The 16,752-nt window shown below is 43.1% G+C and overlaps 1 protein-coding gene across 7 annotated transcripts in view; it reads left to right on the top strand.

Moving 5' to 3' along the window:
- Window positions 1-7,250, top strand: part of LOC139042835 (sodium/hydrogen exchanger 9B2-like) — a 60,411-nt gene extending 53,161 nt beyond the window's left edge. For all 7 annotated transcript variants that reach the window (XM_070503386.1, XM_070503387.1, XM_070503385.1 and 4 more), the window contains one exon: window positions 1,676-7,250. In XM_070503386.1, coding sequence (XP_070359487.1) covers window positions 1,676-1,897 — 222 coding nt within the window. In that variant the 3' untranslated portion in view covers window positions 1,898-7,250. The remainder of the gene's footprint in view (window positions 1-1,675) is intronic.
- Window positions 7,251-16,752: the final 9,502 nt, after the last annotated feature.

Below are 16,752 nucleotides of genomic sequence, written 5' to 3'. Positions count from 1 at the left end.
CTTTTGCCACTGCCTAAGAAACAAGACTTTCTTGTATGTTTTTTTCCATATTAGTGTTCTTCAAACTTTTTGGTCCATGACCTGCTGTAAGAAATATATTTTAAATCACAATATATTTTAAATCAGCATACCTACAAACCTCAAAACATACACACACAACGGAGAACTGAAAGAGAAATATACATTGTAATGAGTGCAGTTCTTGCCAAGAATTCTTGAAATGTTGAATTAGTTATGGTACAAGGAACCTGAAATAACAAAGAGCCCTCACATACAGGGACTAAGTGAGATAGATTTTTCCTTCTCTCCCACCAGCAGTCCAGCATGGACACTCCAGAGCTGGCAGGGTGACACTGTCCTCAGCATGTGCCTTCCATCAGTTCACCATTTCTCATCAGGGGGAAGGGGAAAAAGAATGATGTGCAAGTGTCCATTTCTCTTCAGGGAACAATCCAAAAGTAGCATTTATCACTTCTGCTCACCTCTCAGTGGCCAGAACTTAGATATATAGCTTCATCTAGTTGCAAAGAAGGATGAAAAAAAGTCTTGGTTTGGACAGCAATGTGACCAGCTAACACTCAGGAGTTCTAGTTTAGAAGGGAAAAGGGGCATTCAGATATTTGTGGGCAATTAGTAGTCTCTGCCATTGTGTCTCATCCACACCAGCATTCTCTCTTCTGATTCATTGTCCTAGAGGACAACATTGTTGTGTTTTGTGGAATAAGGGAATAACCAGATTGATTAATATATTATTTTCCCAAGTGCACTAATATGGCATTTTGCCTCTAAAAGAAAATGAAGGTTTTCATAATACTTCCCAGTAGACAAATTTTAAATAAAACATTTCACCAAGACCTAAGGCAAAGAGTTCACCAAATACCTAATAAGATTACCTTCAAGTTTTGACAGTGCCTACCACTTTCAGGTTTCTTTATGTTTAACAATTAGTTTAGCTCTATAGCAATACATATTCTTATGTTTTTTCATTTAAAACTTTGCCATCTTCCAGTAAGTATCACTACACTTTTTTTAAAAGATTGGTATCTGAGCTAACATCTGCTGCCAATCTTCTTTTTTCTTCTTCTTCTTCTCCCCAAAGCCCCTCAGTACACAGTTGTACATTCTAGTTGTGAGTGCCTCTGGTTGCGCTATGTGGGACGCCGCCTCAGCATGGCCTGATGAGCGGTACCATGTCCACCCCCAAACTAGCAAAACTCTCAGCCGCTGAAGTGGAATATGCAAACTTAACCACTCGGCCACAGGGCTCACTGCACTTTTTCATCTTGTTCTTTTTTAATTCCAGATTCCTGAAGATAAAAGAGTGAGATGACCAGTGACTTTCTTTACTCATAAGGAATTTAGTATACAGAATAGTCTTATAGTCAATTATATCATGAGGCTGTATTTACCTTGTGTTTTGAAATATATTTGCCTGATATTTTTGTAACCCTGCCTTCTGCAACTAAGTACATATGAATCACCATCCCTTCCCCATGCCAGGGCAGGAGAATTTTCAGAATACCAAAACCAATTGCAGTACACTTTGAAAGAAAGAACTTTCTTAGTTGAACAAAAGAACAAGCAGTTTGTTTTTGCAAATGATAAAATAATTCACCTTTTTTCTATGTGCCTGTCTTATATGCCTGTGTCCAACTTTACCATTAAACTTTTACAGGCTGCAATAGGATCCGTGGCCTTGGACACAGCAAGGTCACATGGAGAGAAACAATTAGAAGAATATGGAATGGATGTGTTGACAGTGGCATTTTTGTCCATCCTCATCACAGCCCCAATTGGAAGTCTCCTCATTGGTTTGCTGGGCCCCAGGCCTCTCCAGAAAGCTGCACATCAAAATAATGATGGAGAAGTTCGAGGAGAGCCCTCTGAAGAAGTTTAGAGGTGAAAAGAGAGAATGCTAAATATATGATTAGAAAGCTGTACCAGAGGCTGCTTTTATCAAGATAGATATTGAAATATATAATATTTAAGCTTAAAATGTAACAGAACTTAAAGTGTGGTTATTTCTTTAAACAGCATTTTCAGCCATTACCCTTTCCATGTAGGTGGTAATGTTCTACATTTCTAGCCTGATTTCTCTATCTTCTTCTTTTTGCTTCAAACACTCCATCATTATCTTAATCTGTGTGGGGAGAAATACTCTTTAATGTACTACCACGATATCAGATTAACAGGGGAAAGACCGAGTTCGGTGTGGCGTTCTGCTGGCCAACAGCTCGCTCTGAGTGACTGTTGCCGCCACAGTTTTATGATGCGTGGCCACCTAGCCTCTCATGCCTTGAGTTGTTTTTGGATCCTCTTTTCTTTTTAAATACATTGTAATCTCTCATCAGTTTCTCCCCTCGCTTTCCCTGTTAATCTGCCTCTTCTCCATTTCTGCCCCTCTTACTACCTTTCTGTGAAGTATTGTAACTGATTGGCCCCACCAAAATTTTTATGTACACAAAGTATCTTCATTGGCTCTTCCTCTTGCACCTATTTGGATGACAAAAGCCCTCATTCAACTTCCTGCCTGGCTCCACAGAGTCCCCCACTTCAGTGGCCCCTCTGAGTTTGCCTCCCGCTAAGACGTGCCCTGGTCTAGCCCTTTCTTAGTTGTTTCTTGTGACCCACGTCTTCAGGCTCTTCCTGTTCTCTAGGTGACAGAGAGCCAATTTTCAAATCTATGCCACTCTCAAGAATATCATATTAATCAGGGTAAGTTAAGCTGCTATAATGAAGAAACAAGAAATACAGTACTTAAAAGAAAATGGAAATTTATTTACCTCTCATGAAACTGGCTGCCTGGTCGATGCTGACAGGGTTACTCTGCTCATGAGGTCTACTGAGATTTGTGTCCTTTTTTTTTTCGGAGGAAGATTAGCTAACATCTGCTGCCAATCCTACTCTTTTTGCTGAGGAAGGCTGGCCCTGAGCTAACATCTGTGCCCATCTTCCTCTACTTTATATGTGGGACGCCTGCCACAGCATGGCTTGCCAAGTGGTGCCATGTCCGCACCCAGGATCCGAACCAGCGAACCCTGGGGCCGCCAAAGTGGAATGTGCGAACTTAACCGCTGCGTCACCAGGCCAGCCCCGATTTGTGTCCTTCTGTCTTGATGTTCCGCCACGCCCTAGCTTAGGACACAGGTTGGAAGTAGATCTCTCCCATGTCTCCTTTCTAGCCTTCAGGAAGAAGGAAAAAAGAAAGTCCAAGGCAAGCAATTTATTTTTAAGAAAGTTGTGAGGAAGTTAGACACATCTCTTCTCTTACCTTCTATTGGTGATAACCACACCCAGCTATGAGGAAGCTGAGAAGTGTCTGTCAATAAACATTCACATTCCTATGAAGATGGAAAGATCAGATTTGGGAGTCAGAGGTACCATTGTATTGGGTGTTACCATCACTTAGTAGCATGTTCTTGCATGTTAACAAGGGCTTTCTAAAGATAGTACCTTTGACCAAAAAACTGACTTCTGTGGCAGGAATTTCAGACGTTGTGACATGACAACAGAGATGATATTAGAAGAAAGGCTTATCTGCATAGGTCATATTTTATCCCACTTATTCAACAGACCATCTTGGCTTTTGTGTATCACCCGTAAGTTTCTCTTTAGTCTAGGTCAACTCCTGCCTAGTTGCTAGAATAATCATGTTTAAATACAGTTTACACCTTTTATCATGCTGTATACCTGAAGCGTTTATTACTTATCACTTCCCATCTAAACTCTTTAATCTAGAATTTGAAGTTGAAGCTAATCTTGAAGGAGATATTAAATACGTATTAAATGAATGAATTAGAATCTTCTGATCCCACCAAGCTGATCTGCATATAGCCTGTCCACTCCTCTCGTCATTAGACTACCATTCCAGCCACTGCCACCATGACTTTCACCCCTGTCCAAAACTAGCTTAATTCTTATTAAGCTAACACAATATGAAGCCTTAACAGGCTTAATTTTTATGTCAGCCTGACACTGGTTACTCCATGGTAATATATTCCCTTAGTGTTTGTGCTGTCAGTTTGGACTGGGTTAATTCATGCCGAAGTTCAGACAGATGTTTCAAACTGCACTTCGTTGGTTAGGTGCCCCTTGGTGGTACCATAAACCGAATGCTCATCTGGTCCTCCACTTTCACAGACTCTGAAACTAGATCCATTCAACAAATACTTACTAAAGGGCTTTGGTGACCCAGGCACATTATTAAGACTAATATTGTTCGTGTCCTTAAGGATCTGACAGTCTGATAGAAGAGAGAGACAATTAAACAAGAGATTGAAGAATGGTGTGATAAGTGCTGTGAGGCAAGAAGTACAGGAGTGCTAGGGAGCTCGCAGCAGGAGCCCCCAGCTAATCCAGGGGGTGGCCTCGGCTGGGACATGGGGGACGATGAGGACCTGGACAGCAAAGGGCACGTGAGACCGAAGGGCGCAGCAGTTAGCGCTCGTTCCCCCCTTCACCAGTAGTTTAAGTACCAGGCTTTGAATACTTACTAACTTATACAAAGTACAGTTAGTATAAGTAAATGAGAATGTTATTATAAATATCCAAGTCCCCAAAGAAGTATCAGAAATGGAACTTCAGTGTGAAGAAATAGTTGAAGAGCCCACTAAGCCCCTGCCGATAGCGTGTTCCATTTTGCACAGCAGGCAGCAAGCTCTTTCCTCCCTCTCCTCGGTGGATGGCCACTGTCTAAATCTCTGTGACTCTGTCCAGTACTGGCCTCTGCAGGGCTCACCGTGTGAAGTCTCAGGTTCATCACCACATCCTAAGTCACAGTTCTTGACTTGGTTGGTGAACTCAGAGTTAACTTGATACAGAGTGTTGACTCCCACCAAGCTAATTTACTCCACCCCAACCACAGATAGAAAGGGTTACTTTAACCTCTGGGTGCCTGAAAGAAGGCTGTATGTACCCTACACACACTTCTGTCAGAGGACTTAGAACCTTTTTTCAGTTTTTTTTTTTTTTTTACAGGTTTGTCTCCTATTAAATCAGCCCCTTAGGGGTGGGAGCCTTGCCTTGGTCATCTTTGAATCCTCAGCACTTTGCACAGGGCATGGAACACAGTAGGCATTTAATAAATGTTTGTTGACCAAATCAGGAGATCCTCTTCCAGTATCAGAAAACTCCTTGCCACTTAAGAGTTCAGATCTTAGACTGCTTCATCTGTCTCAGTCAGCGCGGGCTACTACAGCAAAACACCATAGACGGAGGGGCTTAAACAGCAGACGTTGACTTTCTCACAGTTCTAGACACTTGAAGTCCAACAGGAGGGTGCCAGCACGATTAAGCTCTGATGAGGGCTCTCTTCCTGGCTTGCCGATAGCCTCCTCTCCCTGTGTCCTCACATGGTGGGGAAATAGAGGGGTTTGGGGCAGAGTGTGCAGCCTCTCTGGTCTCTTCTTATAAGGCACTAATCCCATCATGAGAGCCCCACCCTCAAGACTCGTCTAAACCTAGTCACCTCCCAAAGGCCCTACCTCTAAATACCATCACACTGGAGGTTAGAATTTGCTGCGACACAATTCAGTCCACAGCAGGGGTGTCAGAGTTCCAAGGATGGTGCTAGATAAACAGAATAAATTCTTGTTCTTCAGTGCCCTTTTCTCCTAGGGCTGGTGTCATCCATCTTCCCTCTGAGAAGCTCTTTTTTTTTTTAAGCAGACTAAGTTTCAGCTCTTTAAGTATTAACTCCAAATAACCCTGATGAGATTTGAGTGTCCTCAAAATTTCCTCAGCCATAGATTTGCAAATGATCTCATCCATTACATTCTTTAAAAATAATATTATTTTTTTCTGATTACAAAATAATATATTTCCATTGCAGAAAATTTAGAACACAGAAAAGTGCAAAGAAGAAAACTGAAACTACTCTTAATGTAAACACCCATTTTATGATTCTTTTAAATTTTGCTCTTACAGTTTTGGGAGGTGTCTTATTTTCAGAAAGATATATCATCCACTGAATTAGTTGGGTGAAAGGTAACATAAATACTTTATATTTGAGTTCCGTGAAGATATATAGATTGAAGAATTTTTGTTGTCTATAATGAATGCTAAGCTTTCCAAAAAAATCATTTATTCACCTGGTAATATTCAAATATTCACTTTGCAATGAATAAAACAGACAAATCCCTGCCTTCATGGAGCTTATGTTTTAAAATCCATTCATTCACTCACTCGAAATATTCTCATAACATGCCTACTATGTGCCAGGCATTATGGTTGCTGGGGAATACAGTGATGAACATGATAGTCAAGGGCTCTGTTGGTGGAACTTGTATTCTAGTTGGGAGATTGACCCTGTGGGGAATACAAATATGAATGAGACATGATACTTGCCTCCAAGAACCTTACAAGAAAATAAAATATGTACAAATAGCTGTAATCCAAAGGAAGGATTCAGAGTCTGAGTGAGGGGAACTTCTTAAAGGAGATGACACTTGAATTGGACCTTCAAGGGTGGCTATGGTTTGCATTGGTGGGTTAATATTAGGGAGTAAGGTGAAGAAAGGGTTAAGTAGGTGGAGGGCCAGTATATTAGCAAAGTTTAAAAACAGTAAAGCTTAGGATATAGTAAATGATTGACACTTAAGGTTGATAGAATTAGTGAGAGGTAAGACTGGAAGAGAAGATTGGCACTTAATTCATACCAAATATATCATTAGCCAAATTTCTATTTTTATTGAAGTGCTTTCAGAAGTACAGAACCATTTATATAGAAGATATTTTAAAAACTATTTTTGGGGCCAGCCCCGTGGCTGAGTGGTTAAGTTTGCGTGCTCTGCTGCGGTGGCCCAGGGTTTCGCTGGTTTGGATCCTGGGCTCAGACATGGAACTGCTCGTCAGGCCACATTGAGGCGGCGTCTCAAACTCCACAACTAGAAGGACCTGCAACTAAGATATACACCTATGTACCAGGGGGGATTTGGGGAGATAAAGCAGGGGAAAAAAAAAAACAAAGATCGGCAACAGTTGTTAGCTCAGGTGCCAATCTTTAAAAAAAAAAACTATTTTCATCATATTAAATTTATTGAAAACTGCTGTCATGAATAAGGTTCTCCTTGTTCCTCAGAAGTTTTTTGCTTTCAATGGCATTGATGCTAATATAAACAATTTAATTATTTTTAAGTTGCTGTTAATTTTTTACGAGAAAAAATATCAGATGTTTCTTTAGATGTTGTTTAATCCATTATTAGATGTTCATCACATTGTCCTTAAATAAATGAAGGACATTATTTTTTAAACATTTCTGAACGTATTTCTATATGAATAATTTCTGTAGTTCTCCGTAGCAGGTGGGAATTGCTTCATGCCATTTTGGGAGCAAGTAACATCACAAGTGTTAGTTGACTAACTCAAATCTGGCCTGAGCCCTCTGACCTGGTGAGAATTCCAAAACGCCATTTGTTGATGTGCCCTTCACTTCTTTAGATGGACCCGGAAGCACTTCACCTCCAGCAGTCCACTGCATCTGAGGCACAGAGCCGTGCCCTGGAGGTCATCGGACTTCTCTCAAAGGTCCTTCCTCCCAGTATCCTTGGGGATCTACCTGCTTTCCCTTTCCCTACCATGAGAACAAAGCGTTTAACCCTATAAGCACAAAAGACTTTGTCTACTCTTCTAAAACAAGGAGGAAAATAACTTTCCATCTTTGCTGAGATGTCTACACCATGCTGAAGGTGGGAGGGGGTTACAATGAAAAGAGAATTTCTCATTGTCACCCAAGAAAGAGTTGTAATCTGAATCAGATCTTAAGTGATAAATAGGAAAAGGAGAAAGAGAACACTGCCGATAGACAAACTAGAAAAAACACAGAGGCAAAAAGGAGTACTGTCTGCAGGAGGAAAAGTTCGGATTATCACAAGAAAAATTAGATACAAAAGAGCAGTTTGTCCTTCTAAGAAGTTTGGATATTCTCCCATAATAGTTGTTTTTGTCTATATTTTAGGAAGCTTGGAGGAACCTTATAGACAACCTTTGGGATTGAGAAATCAAGGCTTCTGGGCCCACCTTCAACCAGAGCAGTTCTGCTTTCATTTGTTTCCTATGAAGGTTATTTTGTGAGGGGGGAAAAGCCAAAGGTTCTATACTGATAACAGGATATTGTGTTTACTTTGTACCAAGCCCTATTCCAGACACTTGCCAGGTATCAATTCATTTATTCTCACCACCACATCCTTTACAGTGAGAAAACCGAAGCTCAAAGAGATCATGTAATTGCCGGTGGTCCCATAGCTAAAAAGTGGCAGCGCTGAACTTTGAACCCTGACGGTCATGACCCCACAGACTATGCCCTTTTACGATTGCACTATACTTAAGCTGATTTAAGGGGAAATACGATCTGAGTTTTGATAAATTACTTCTGGCACGTGCAGCCCCTGGCGCTGTTTTTTGGCTAACGGGCTCTGTGACGTCAACTCTGTCCCTGGACTTGTATAACCCAGTAGGTCAATAGTCAGAAAAGACTGAAAACACATCAGGCGGTCCCAGGTGATCCTGGAACCCACGCCTCCGCAGGCCAAGGCGGCCGCCAAGCCACTGGAAGGCGCCGCCGCCGCCAGCCCCGCCCCGCCCCCACCGGCCTGCACCCTCAGGCCCCGCCCCCGACCCCCGACCCCCGACCCCTGCCCCCTGCCCCCTGCCCCGCAGGCCGGCCCGCCCGCTCAGGCCCCGCCCCCGCCCCGCCGCCGCCACCCGCCCCGCCCCGCCGCCCCCGCAGCGCCCGCCGCCTTCAGCCTGGCCCCGTGACCCTCGCAGAGGTCCGCTCCTGGCGGCTCCTGCCAGAGCGGCGCGCCGTCTCCGCGGCGGTTGCTGGGTGCCAGGGCCGCTCCTGGGGCGGCGGGGGATGCTAAAGGAATTGTAGGTAGGGTCCATTTTTCTCGACACTGCCCCTTTCCAGGCCCCGGGGCACCAGCGCCTCGTCCCCCGCGCTGGTCCCTTCCGGCGGCCGCGGGAACGCCGCTCCCCCTCCATTCGAGGGAGCGCCCGTCTTCTCCCCACGACGCGGGGCACAGCCGCGGACCCCTCCTCTCCCCCGACTCGGTCCTTCACGCCCTCGCGTCCCTCGCATCGCTGCTCCTGTTCGCTGCCTCCTCTCTCTCGTCTTACAGGTACTCACAAGTAAGAAAAAAGCGGGTCTGTCAGTCCAGACCGCACAATCCATTTTATTCAGCGCAGCCTGTTGTACAAATAGTGAATACCTGCACAGGAGCCTTCACGCGCGCCTGTGACTGGAGACGTGGCCCAGGATTGGCTGCTGATGCAGGGAGAGCGCTCCTCCGTGCTCCTTCACCCTGCCCCGCTCCCGGTGTTGGCTTTCTCACAGTGGACCGCGCTGTAGCTCAGTGCGTTTAGAGGATGGGACAGCTGTTGCACATGCACCGTGTGTCAGGCGCATCATTTAGGAGGCCGCCCAAGAGCTCTGCAGGCCCACGCCAGGCCCCTGACGCCCTCCAAGTGTGCCCTGTAGTCTGTGACAGATCAGACGCAGTGATGGAGAGGGCGATTGGCCCGGTGGCACTGAGGGAGGCCACACCCTACTCCCTGGTTTTTCGCAGGGAGGTAAATAGAACTGTTATTTGTGCAATACAAATGCAGAAAATTAACAGATTATTATCACATCTAAAACATTAATGCGCCAAACGTCTTAGTCGTTTGGCACATTATGAAAACCTATGAAATGCTATTCATATTTGTTACTTTCTATGAGTACCAGAATTTATACTTGTGTTTCTGTCAGTTGATTCTCTCTTGTCATAAGCTCCTGCCCATTACCAGACAAAAAGAAAGAGGCAGGTGCAGGGATAGTAATATATAAGGTAACATTTTGATAGCAGTCCTCTTTTTGTGCATAATTTTCATACTCATCCTGTTTATACACTCTGTGAGATAGAGTTAGTTAACAAAACTCCATTTTACTGAAGAGGGAACTACATAATGACATTGAACAGGACCTGGAACATAGTAAAATATGCATTCAGTATATATTTGTTGAAGAGATAAATGGATAAGATTCTCAAGGAGCCATGCCTTATTCACCTTTGTAATCCCGACACCCAGAGCTAAGTCTAGCAATAGTAGCCCCACAAATATGAGTCAGAGAAGTTGAGTGACTTGCTCAGAGATGGGCATATGTCACATCTTTTTAAGGAATCTACTGCTTTGCCAAGCGTTGTGAATACAACGGTAAGGAAGACTGGTAAGATTCCTGTTCTCATGGAGGTTAAATTCTGGTGAACAAAGATAGAAAATAAACAGGTAATATATGAACAAGGAAGTGTTGATAATGGTGAGTGCAGTGAAGAAGTAAAACCGTGTGAAGTGAGAAAGACTAGGGGAGGGGTTACTTTAGATTGATTGGTTAGGGAAGGCCTCTCTGAGGAGCTGACATTTGTGCTGGCCTCAGTGATATAAAAAAGCCAGCCACAGGGGCTGGCCCCGTGGCCGAGTGGTTAAGTTCGCGCACTCCGCAGCAGGCGGCCCAGTGTTTCGTTAGTTCGAATCCTGGACGCGGACATGGCACTGCTCATCAGACCACGCTGAGGCAGCGTCCCACATGCCACAACTAGAAGAACCCACAACGAAGAATACACAACTATGTACCGGGGGGCTTTGGGGAGAAAAAGGAAAAAATTAAAAAATCTTTAAAAAAAGCCAGCCACAGAAATATTTGGGGCCAGAGGATTTCAGGTAAAGGGAACTTCAATTGCAAAAGCCGTAAGGTATGAAAGAGCTTGACTCTTTCAAGGAACATCATAAAGACCGCTGTAGCTGGAATGTAGAGACAGCGGTACAGGATAAGCATGAAGAGATAGGGAGGGGCGAAATCAGGTAGTGCTCTGAATCAGCCATGGCAATATACCCATGGTATACATTTGGAATGTATGTAAAGTGTGATGAGAAACTAGTACAGAGTGTTTCGGAAGGGAGTAATCTGATTACTTTATGAAAAGGTTTGTTCCACCTGTCATGTGAATGGGTCATAGGGATGGGGAGCAGATTAGTAGCAGAAGACACTTGCAGTAATCCAGGAGGGAAGGAAGGACAGTAGCTTGGGCTAAAGTGGTAGGAAGTAGATGGCTGTGAGATAGATTTGGAGGCAGAGCCTACAGACTTGATGATGTTTTAAATATAGAGGTGAGAAAAAAAAGGGGAGCTCCTGATTTTCATCTTGAGCTTGAGTGGATGGTTGTGCCCTTTACCAAATGGAAAAGACTAGGGAAGAAATTGTGTGTGTGTGTGGGGGGGGTATATTCTTGTTTTGCTCACCTTAAGTTTGATGTGCTTATTAGAAATCTAAAGTAATTTGGGAGTCGAGTTCTGTGTAAGGGACGAAAGATAAAAGTTGAGAGTCATCAGCATGTAGGAAAAACTACCTAGAGAAAGTGTGTTTGTAGAGTATTCCAATGATCAGAGGTAACGCCGAGGAAAAGAAGCAACCAAAGGAGATGGAGAAGGAGTATCTGGTGAAGAAAACCTGAAGAGTATGATGACTTAAAAGCCAAGACAACAAAGCATGGCCAATGGTATTGAAACATGCTGAAGAGTCACGTAAATAAAGAGATCTGACCATTGGATTTTGGCAACATATGGTGATGTGCTCTGACAAGCACAATGAAGACGAAACGTGACGTGAAGAAATGGACATAGCACAGACTTCTCAAGATACTTTACTATGAAGAGTTGAGAAACGGAGGTAACAGAGGAATATGTGGGGTCAAATTAGGGTCTTAAAGATGGGGATAAAAAGTCTGATGGGAACGATCCAGTAGAGAGGGGGAAAAATTATAGTATAACAGAGAATGTGTATATTAGAGGAGTAAAGTCTTTGAGGAAACAAGAAGGAATAGGATCCAAAGAACTTGTATGAAGTATTGGCTTAGAAATATGAACATAAAATTTACAGTAATAGGAAGAAAGGTAATGAGTATAAGTAGAGATGCAGGTGGATGGGTAGATTCAGTGATTAGAAGGTGAGAGAGTTTCTGCCTGATATTGATTCACTTTTTCTCAATGAATTATGAGCATGATCAGTAAGAGGAGACTAGGGATGTTTGGGTAGGCAGTTTAAGGGGCAAAGGGAAAGTAGAAAATAATCATTGGGAGGACAGAAGGCAATCATACTTGTCTTAGTCTGGGACGCTGTTATAAAAATACCATAGGCTTATAAAACAACAGAAATTTAAGAATTTTTTTTTCTCTAAGTATACTTTTTTGGTGAGGAAGATTGGTCCTGAGCTAACATCTGTTGCCAGTCTTCCTCCTTTTATCTTTTTTCCTCCCCACAGCCCCAGGACATAGTTGTATATGCTAGTCGTAGGTCATTCTAGTTCTTCTATGTGGGATGCTGCCACAGCACGGCCTGATCATAGGTCCACACCCCGGATCCAAACTGGCAAACCCCAGGCCACTGAAGTGGAGCACACGAACCGAACCACTCAACCCTGGGGCTGGCCCCTAAACAACAGAAATTTATTTCTCACAGTTCTAAAGGCTAGGAAGTCCAAGATCAAGGTGCCAGCCTATTTGCTGTCTGCTGAGGGCCCAATTCCTGGTCCATGGATGGCCAAAAGGGGCAAGGGAGCTCTCAGGGTCTCTTTTAATAAGAGCCTTAATCCCATTCGTGAGGGCTCTGCCCTCATCACATAATCACCTCCCAAAGGCCCCACCTTCTAACACCATCACGTTGGGGGTTAGGATTTCAGCCTAAGGATTTTGAGAAGACACAAACCTTCAGTATATAGTAATACTAGAGGAGCATGGTAGCATCGCTGGGCTCGATGGAGTGGCCATTTGATATTTGTGGCCTTCTGAGTGTGTGGCTGAGATAGGGTGGAAAAAAAGATGATAGGAGCCAAGGAGATCAGGAGCTGAAAGACCAGAGTGTGGGGTGGGTAGACTGCCTGGGGATTACTGGTTAGGTTCGTAGCTAAACTAGTTCTTGAACCCAATCTCCTGACTTTGCAGCTCAGTGGGTTACCATTTTACTGAGAAGTGATTCAGATCATTACTCTTTTGTGCCACTTACCCTTCTAGTTAATATAAAAATAAAAAAGTAATTGTGGCCTGATTTTTTTTGGTCTATATATCAAAATTCTAGACTTCATAGGCTGGTGCTTCTGTCTCTCTTGTCCCTTTAATATTTACTTGTTAAATTTTTTGGCTTGGTTTTCCTGGTGTTGTGGGGTGTTTTTTTTTTAACCATTTCCATCAATATGTGTTTATTAAAGTACAGAAGCCTACCTCTTAAATGATAAAGGGAAGGTGAAGGATGAGATTTGGAAATCTCGTTGCCTGTAGAGCTGGGATGACCAGTGACAGGGAGGCCTGATCTGTGTTCACTCTAATAACAATCGTAATAATGGCATTTGGATAGCCCTTTACATTTTGTGCTATGCTTTTATTTTCTCATATCTCATTTGACTTTGTAACTAACTTTTTCAGATGAGGAAACTGAGGCTCAGAGGGGTTAAGGCTCTTGGCCATGGGCACAGCCTAGTAAGCGGCAGCATTATTACACTGTTCTGATACTGAGGCTCACGTTTTTCACTGCTGAAGTTTGCCTAAGTGTTTACACTCCATTATATCCAAAGTGATATCAAAGAAAAACTCTGCTAGGTAGAAAGTAATGGCTGGGTGCAGTCCTCTTACAATGCAAAAATTGTTTGTATATGTTTAAAATCCAACAGTTAATGAGATTAGATATTTATCTACCATCCACTGTGTTAGGTAATTCAAAGAACTCGGAAATGATTATGAAATTTAAACTGGTAGGGAAATAGATGGAAATGCAAGTCATTAAGAGACATTTCTTGGACCGTCTCCCACATACCTTATGTGCTTACACAATACCCTGAATTGACTAAATTCTATATGCAGAGGAGAATGCAGTACCAGTGACATAGCGGACTCTCAGTGAATATTTGTCAAATAAAAGAATGATAATAGTTAAACAAGCAATTACAGTAGTAAGGTGGATGCTGTGAGAAGGGGTAGATGCTATGATAAGGATGCATCCTGGGGGCCGGCCAGGTGGCATAATGCTTAAGTTTGCACACTCCCCTTCAGTGGCCTGGGGTTCACAAGTTCGGATCCCAGGCATGGACCTATACACTGCTCATCAAACCATGGTGTGGCAGCATCCCAGATACAAAATACAGGAAGACTGGCACAGATGTTAGCTCAGTGGCAATCTTCTTCAAGCAAAAAGAGGAAGATTGGCAACAGATATTGGCTCAGGGCCAATCTTCCTCACCCCCCCAAAAAAAAAAAAAAAGAATGCAAAGTGAAGAGAGCTTCCACAAGAAGGACTTCTTACACTGACATAGAGTTTGCTGAGCAAAAAGCAGGGGTGTGGGGTTAGAAGGCAGCATACAGAATGTAAAGTCTCAGAGATGTGATGCATGGCAAGTTTGAAGAACTGAAATTTCATATGCCTGAAGTTTAGAATGTCAAGTGAAGAATGAAGAGATAGGCAGGGACAAGGTTAGCCCTTATTACAGAGGGCTCTGTAAGCTATGTTTAAGGAATTTGGACATTTTTCTTCTATGGGAAGCCATTGATGAATATTAAGCAGGAAGTTCTCATAATTGCCCTACATTTTAGAAGATTACTCTGGATTGTGGAAATTCCACTGGGGAGGACCAAGACTGGAGGCCCTTATGGTGTTTTGGGGGAAAGGTGCTTATGGCCTGGACTGAAATAATGGCAATTTATATGGAGAGAGATGGACAAAGTTTTTAAATATTTAGGAGCCTGATTTAACATGATCGAGTAACTCAGTGGATGTCAGCAAGGAGGGGTAGTGCATAGAAGGAATGACTCCTCGGTTTCTAGTTTGAGCAACTAGGTAGATGGTGGCTCCAATCTCTAAGACAGGAAATTCTCTGAAGAAGGAATAGGTTTGGTGGGGAAAGGTCTTGAATTCAGTTGTGCGTATGTTGAGCTTAAGATACTTGTAAAGACAATCAGGTAGAGATATCCAATGAATAGTTAAATATGCTAGTCAGAATCTCAAGAGAGCTTCTCTAGGCCAGGCTCATTAGCATACTGGTCACCATTAGAGCCACAGGAGTGAAATACATTGCTTAAGAAATGTATGGAGAGCAAGAAGAGAAGAGGGCATAGGGCAGAATGCCGAGGAAGTCTAACATTTCAGTGCGCATTGAGGAATGGACAGAGGAAAAGAAGCCTGTAAAGAAGACCAAGAAGGGACAAGCAGAGGGAGAAGGAAGACAGAGCAAGTGACAAAATGATGTAAGAATTCCAAAGGGGAAGACGACTGCCAGTTTGGTGGTACACCTGCAGGAAGCTTTCCTTGGAGTGACCCTCAAGCGATAGACAGATATCATTTACAAAGAAGAGATGCGGTGGGAAGGTATTCCGAGCAAATAAAAGAAAACAAATAATGCGTGGGAGAACATGTAACAGTTTAATTGACTGAAATGCAGGGTCCAGAGAACTCAAGAGAAAGCTGACAAGATAGTTTGTGCCATGTTGTGGAAAACAGATTCTGGGTAAGTTGTTGGCAACTGTTCTATAGGTGAGAAAAACCAATGTGTTTGGTGCTAAGGGAAAGAGAATAATATAAAGCATACTCTGAACCGTGGAATGCCATTTTATTGTGGAAACAAGATCTAGGCACTTGAAAAGAATATAAATTCAAGATAATATCTGATTATTGAGAACAAACACCAAATACTATAGGAATTTTAACAGTAGCAAAGTCTATTTGAATTGGAATAGTAGTTTTGCCCAGAGTTGTATTTTTCTGATTGAACCTTAATGCCAGCTAGTCATTATCTTAAAAAAGAAAAAATAGATCTAGTTTGAATGCTCTTTATAAAGAATATTCTGTTTGTGGGTATGACTCTCAAATTCATTTGTTAAAAGATTTATACTGTAGTTGTTTTTAGTTGATGACCTTTGATGTAAACTCAGACTTGTCTGAAAGACAGCAACAGTTCCAAAGACTTCAAAGGAATACAGCCTCACAAACACAGAATTGATGCACATTGATTTGATTTTGGAATGCTGATACAACCTTGCATACCTGAATAAATTTCCTCTTTGTCCTGGTGTATGATTGTTTTACATTGTTGGCTTCAGTTTTCTAATATTTGTAGAAGACAGTAATTGCTCATTTCTGAGACTTGCTGTTCTCAAGTTTTCCCTACTTTTAAACTCTAGTTTTGCTTTTAGGGTACTGCTGGGCTCATAAGATGAGTTGGAAAGTGTTGTCTCTGGTTATATTTTCTGGAACAGATTGTTGGGAGCACTAGGTTTCTGGAGGGAGACCTGGCTGAGGCCCTAAAAGCTGCATCCCACAGCTTTCCCCTTGGATAGGCAACAAGCAGGAAATGGTATTCGGAGTCAGGGACCAGAAGCCCAGGGGGATCCAGTCTAGGTCAGAGGTGAACAGGGAGCCCCTAGTGGGCCCGAGAAGGAAGAGTCCTGCCTGCCCATGGTCCATGTCCACAGGACCTTCCTCTGGCCTCGTCCTCTCTATGTGCACGTTTTGAGCTTTTGACGGTATTTTCCCCACTTAGAGCTGAAGCCATTGCGGAGACTGAATCAGAAAACAAGGTCCTAATCTGTGTGCAAGAGAAACCGGGAAAATGTTCCCTCTTCCGGCAGAGTGTCGAAAGGCAGCCACTGTCCTGGGCAGGACGTGTGCTAGGGACAGGCACGTGCTAGTTTGACAGACACGCCCAGCTTAGTGGTTGTGGCTCTGCCTGAGAAAACGCC

The sequence above is a fragment of the Equus asinus genome, unplaced genomic scaffold (assembly GCF_041296235.1).
Source record: "Equus asinus isolate D_3611 breed Donkey unplaced genomic scaffold, EquAss-T2T_v2 contig_1, whole genome shotgun sequence".
NCBI lineage: Eukaryota > Metazoa > Chordata > Mammalia > Perissodactyla > Equidae > Equus > Equus asinus.
This window is presented reverse-complemented; position numbering and strand designations above follow the sequence as displayed.